We start from the raw sequence: 6367 nt of genomic DNA on the forward strand, positions 1-6367 counted from the left end.
CGTTGACCGCACCCCCACATGCGCATTTGTTATTGTGTTTGTGTCATGTCGCCGTTGTCAGCAGAGCAGCACCAGAGAGACGCGCTATGTTGCCACGAATCCCCCCCCCCCCCCCCAACTCTAGATTTATTATAATGATATGACGTGACTTGCCATAAACCATCCATTAACTCCCCATTCATCCAATTTGCATCTGCTTGTATTAAACAACATTAAACTCACCAACATTGCAGCTGTAGGGAAAGCTTGAATATCCACTTTCAAACTGCAAAGCTTTTGTTTCATAAAAATCCACCGAATCTTTTTCCCACTCAGCTCTGCACTTAGTTTTTCTTCTTTTTTAGTTCTATCTCACTACTAGAACTTTCTGACTCTGAGGTAGATAAGATTTTTGGCTGTCAACAGCATCCATTTGTTTTTTCAATGTTGTGGACCCGGAGCGTGGTGAAATAGTTGCTAAGATACGATACTGCATAGTGATTGGCTCTGCTGCATGCCTATGAAGAGTACTGACCAATGAGCTGAGCCTAGCGCCCTTCCAGACACCAGGTTCCAGTGTCTTGCTTTCCTGTTCCTATAGCTCAGTCGGCTGCCCCTTCTTATTACTGCATGGGAGCGAGTGACTGAGAATCACCATAACGCGCTGTCATTTTTCCACGAGACAAAAATACGGGATTAAGTGCGTCCCGTATCGGTTCATTACGGGACAGGTCTTTTAGTTGCCAAATACGGTACGATCGTATCTTAGCAACTATTTCACCACGCTCCGGTCCACAACATTGAAAAAACAAATGGATGCTGTTGACAGCCAAAAATCTTATCTACCTCAGAGTCAGAAAGTTCTAGTAGTGAGATAGAACTAAAAAAGAAGAAAAACTAAGTGCAGAGCTGAGTGGGAAAAAGATTCGGTGGATTTTTATGAAACAAAAGCTTTGCAGTTTGAAAGTGGATATTCAAGCTTTCCCTACAGCTGCAATGTTGGTGAGTTTAATGTTGTTTAATACAAGCAGATGCAAATTGGATGAATGGGGAGTTAATGGATGGTTTATGGCAAGTCACGTCATATCATTATAATAAATCTAGAGTTGGGGGGGGGGGGGGGGGGGATTCGTGGCAACATAGCGCGTCTCTCTGGTGCTGCTCTGCTGACAACGGCGACATGACACAAACACAATAACAAATGCGCATGTGGGGGTGCGGTCAACGAAGGTTGTAGGTGGAACAAATCGCAGTGTCCGTGACGGCTGTGTTTTGGGGCTGGTCTAGCTGCAGTGTGAGGAGACAATGTAGTCCGGTAGCAATACGGAAGAGTGTCTCTGACGTCAGAGCCATCCGTTAATCTAAAATATCTAAACCCAGAGATAACACAAAAAATAACGCCAGGAAAGTGTTCTAAATCTTATAAACGTCATTGATATATATTATTTGGCAAAAAGGGTGAAGTGTCCCTTTAAGGATAGTGGAGGAGAGGAGAGACACGGTGGTTATAGTGGAGGAGAGGAGAGACACGGTGGTTATAGTGGAGGAGAGGAGAGACACGGTGGTTATAGTGGAGGAGAGGAGAGACACGGTGGTTATAGTGGAGGAGAGGAGAGGAGAGACACGGTGGTTATAGTGGAGGAGAGGAGAGACACGGTGGTTATAGTGGAGGAGAGGAGAGACACGGTGGTTATAGTGGAGGAGAGGAGAGACACGGTGGTTATAGTGGAGGAGAGGAGAGACACGGTGGTTATAGTGGAGGAGAGGAGAGACACGGTGGTTATAGTGGAGGAGAGACACGGTGGTTATAGTGGAGGAGAGGAGAGACACGGTGGTTATAGTGGAGGAGAGGAGAGGAGAGACACGGTGGTTATAGTGGAGGAGAGGAGAGACACGGTGGTTATAGTGGAGGAGAGGAGAGACACGGTGGTTATAGTGGAGGAGAGGAGAGACACGGTGGTTATAGTGGAGGAGAGGAGAGGAGAGACACGGTGGTTATAGTGTCTCTTGAATAGTTTTTTTTTTTTTTAATTTACGTTTTATTGAATTTTAATCAAACATGAAAACGAAACGAACAAAATTGACAATACATACAACCGAAAACAAAACAAGACAATATACGTACAATACACACAAGGGGAGATATCTGCCTCTCTTCCCTATTGATGATCATTCATAATACACAAGTACCTCAAACAGGTGCATATACAGGTTTAACTGAATTTATACAAAATCAGGTCTTATGGTAGAAACATGAGCAATCCATCTAAACCAGTTATCTGTGAAGACTTCAACTTGACCTCTGAAACTGAATGTAATTCTCTCCATAATAAATATACTATAGATTAAATCAATCCATTCATTCATAGTTGGTATTCTTGAATAGTTTTCATGTAGTTTTTAAGTCACTGGGGAATGTTTTAAGCGTTAGTCTAGTTTTAGTCGAGTAAATGGCGTAATATTTTTAGTCGACTAAATCTACAGTTGATTTAGTCGACTGAAATTGTATTTTGGCGGGCCTTGATGATGTCGTAATGGCTGATTTTACACTTTCTGAAAATAGCCGATCTACAAGCTTGTAGATCGGCTATTTTCAGTATGCAAACAAGCGTGAAATGTCTTATACATTACTTATATATATATATATATATATATATATATATATATATATATATGTATATATACTTATATCTCTTGTCCACTAGTGCCTTCCTAACATTTTAGTCTTCTTTGTATACTTGTTGACGAAATTGTCAAAATATTCAGTCTTAGTTTTAAGTCATCATAGCTTAGTTTTCCTTTCGTTTCCATTTAGTTTTTCGTCAGTGAAAAAAGGTAGTCGACAGAAGAAAAAACTAAATGTCATGGTCGACGCTGGATGTGTGTCCCTGGATGTGTGTCCCTGGATGTGTGTCCCTGGATGTGTGTCCCTGGATGTGTGTGGACCACCAACCTGGTAGGGGGGCGTGGTGAAGTGAGGTAGGGCGAACACCAGCGAGCCCAGCGCCATGACCAGCACGCCCCAGCCCAGCCAGCGGGGCTTGTGTCCCGTGCCGCCCACGTAGCTGACGAACGCCAGGCACACGCAGGCGGCGATGTCGTAGGAGCTGGCGATGAGGCCCGTCTGGTAGCTGCGCAGGTCGAAGCGCCGCTCGATGGACGTCACCACCGTGTTGATGAAGCCGTTGACGATCATGCCCTGCAGGAAGGAGGCCACGCACAGGAAGAACAGCACCCAGCGCGGCGTGTTGAAGGCCTGCACGGCGCGGGGCGTCAGCGTGCCCCAGCCACACAGCAGCCGCTCCCCCACACCCCCCTCGGAGGCGTTAGCGGCCGACGAGAGCAGGTTTAAGCCCATGGGAGACCCCGGAGAGCCATCGTCGGGGTACAGCTGCCCCGGGACGACCACCGTAGAGGCCCTGGTGAAAACCATGGCGTGCGTCGTCGGGCCCTTGTTGTTGTTGTTGTTGGGCGTGGCGGGACTCCCGGGGTGGCTCCTCCTCCTACCCCCGGGGCCCTGCAGGGAGCCCGCAGGGCTGCCCGACTGGGAGTCCACGGGGCTGGGGTTGTCCACGGCCCCGGGACCCCCATGGCCGTCCAGAGGGGGGCACGAGTCCTGGAGGTCCAGCAGCTCCTGCATGGAGCTGAAGGAGGCATCGGCGTTCAGGAGGACCGGCATGGCTGGCTCCCCCAAACCAACCACCACCGAGGGGGCGCGTCGAGGAGGAGGTGGGGGGAGGGTCCCACCACCGAGGGGGCGCGTGGAGGAGGAGGGGGGAGGGTCCCACCACCGAGGGGGCGCGTGGAGGAGGAGGGGGGGGAGGGTCCCACCACCGAGGGGGCACGTCGAGGAGGAGGGGGGGGGGGGGGGGGGGGGGGGGAGTGTCCCGTGACACCAGCGAGACAAGAGGTGGGATATAAAGAGCTCTGCTGTGTTTCAGGGGAGAGCCGGAACAGGCCTCTATAGTCCGTCGGTGGGGCTAAATTTGGAACTGGATGTATCCTTTTGGATGTACTGGGGTCTTAGATGGACCTATAATCCCAGATCGTGTTGCGTGTCGCCATGTGTGGAATCTGACACCGCGGTGCAGGTGGTGGTCCCCTCGCTGCCTCTCTCTCTACGCCAGAGGTGGGAACGGTGGCTTCATAGTGAGGTCGCTGTCATGGCGCCGCTCTCCTGTGGGGAAGGAGACGAGAGAGAAGACCATTTACTGTAGACCTGACTTCGAAATTTAAAAGAAATGTCAGTTTTCTGAAATACTACCTCATGTTTCTATATCAGTGGTGCTCAATATTTCATGCCAAGGACCCCCAGAATTATCTGTATTTGGCCGCCGACCCCCATATGAAAATATCTTGTTCCAGGGACCCCCCCCCCCCCCCAGAAGCAAAGTTTTGAGTTAAAAACGTTCGCTCTGAAAGAATGTATATTCAAAGATTTGCGCTACATTTTCACGAGTAAAAAAAAATAGCAGATCTACAATCTCACTACGAGCTTGTAGATCTACAATCTTTTTAAAAAAAATAAAAAATGTGTGCAAATCATTATAGTATATTCTTTTGCAGCAAATGTTTTTATTGAACTCATAACTTTGCTTGGAACAGCATGTTATCAGATGGGGGTCCGCGGGGGTCCCCGGCCCTATGGGGGGTTGGCAGCCGATTACAGATCATTTTTTGGGCTCCTTGACATTTTCAGAAAACCGCCAGGATTTAGATTCTAAAGACATTTAGTAGAATCTGTTCTCAGGTCTTAATGATGGGTTAATGAGGGATTTCATGACTTAATGCACCAGCGTGGCGAAATGAGACAGCCGCACAGAGTCACCGATGGTTGTATGAAAAGTGTCTGGAAAAAAATATGCAAATCATTCCACGGTCTAAATGATTGAATCAGACAGTGAAAAATCAACATGGGCCGGCCGACCAATGGGCCTGCTGCTCAGAACCATGCTGACCAATGGGCTGCTGCTCAGAACCAGCCCCATGCATGAGTAACCCTCTGTTATTGTGATGTGTGGCAGAGCGACGGTGTCCTCTCCACCGCCAGCGGTGCGGACCAGTTCATAGTCCACCCGACGCCTCGATGCACATGCAGTCCAATCCTCAGGGCTAAATGCATTCATCTGGAACTATCTGAGAGTGAGCTAATGCAACCAAATGGACCCTAAGGGTCACTAATGATTTTACCGTGTATATGTACTCTGCCCCATCATGGCTGACACCGGGACTCAGGCAGTATATGGTGGTAACTAATCTGATATTTACCGTGTAGTGTACTCTGCCCCATCATGGCTGACACCGGGACTCAGGCAGTATATGGTGGTAACTAATCTGATATTTACCGTGTATATGTACTCTGCCCCATCATGGCTGACACCGGGACTCAGGCAGTAAATGGTGGTAACTAATCTGATATTTACCGTGTATATGTACTCTGCCCCATCATGGCTGACACCGGGACTCAGGCAGTATATGGTGGAAAGTAACTAATCTGATATTTTCAAAGGTTTTTTATTTTTATACAGTTGAAAACTTGAAATGGGTAGGGTGACCAGATGTCCCTCTTTGTGTGGGACAGTCCCTCATTTCCAAGACTTTTCAGGCATCCCACAAATTGAGACGCTGTCCCACATTGTGACTGGCAAGATGTGTTTTTAAGCCTGTTAAAATTAAAATAAAGCATGATTTTAAAACAAAATGTGAGACACCAGAGGAGTTTATAAATGATAGCCAATAGGCCTATGGTCGAATATGACATCAAGGCATTTAATAGCAACTCAAGCAGTAAGTTGCTAACCCCGTACTCCAGTATCGCTTGTGTGGGACAAGTGGGATGGGGGGACGGGGTCCCCCCGTCCCACTTGTCCCACACAAGCCATATACTTTTACAGTTTGGATCTGGTCACCCTAGAAATGGGACATTATGCACAATGAGTAGGCAGTGTTGTTTCCGTCGACTAATACTATGACAAAACATGTTCGTCGACTACCTTTTTCCACTGACCAAAACTACAGAAAAACTACATAAAAACTAAGCCATGATGACTAAAACTATGACTAAATATACTGACAATTTCATCAACAAATAAAAACTAGACTCAAATGTTAGGAAGGGACTAGTGGACAAGAGATCCACTAGGAAGGGACTAGTGGACAAGAGATCCAGTATAAGTCATTTTACACTTGGTTGCATGCTGAAAATAGTCGAGACGCGTTGTGAGCTTGTAGATTGACTATTTTCAGCAAGTGTAAAATCAGTCATTACGACGGCATCAAGGCCCACCAAAACACATTTTTGTCGACTAAATCAACTGTAGATTTAGTCGACAAAAATCTTATGACATTTAGTCGACTAAAACTAGACTAACACTAAAACATTCCAGGT

General features: G+C 47.1%; 1 protein-coding gene across 1 annotated transcript in view; it reads right to left on the bottom strand.

Moving 5' to 3' along the window:
- slco4a1 (solute carrier organic anion transporter family, member 4A1) overlaps nt 1–3665 on the bottom strand; it is a gene marked incomplete at its 3' end in the record, with an annotated part of 45036 nt that extends 41371 nt beyond the window's left edge. Inside the window, exon 1 of the mRNA XM_079490627.1 lies at nt 2933–3665. Within this exon, the coding sequence (XP_079346753.1) occupies nt 2933–3658 (726 nt within the window). The 5' untranslated portion in view covers nt 3659–3665. The remainder of the gene's footprint in view (nt 1–2932) is intronic.
- Nucleotides 3666–6367: the final 2702 nt, after the last annotated feature.

The sequence above is a fragment of the Electrona antarctica genome, assembly GCF_951216825.1.
Source record: "Electrona antarctica genome assembly, chromosome: 2".
Classification (NCBI taxonomy): Eukaryota; Metazoa; Chordata; class Actinopteri; order Myctophiformes; family Myctophidae; genus Electrona; species Electrona antarctica.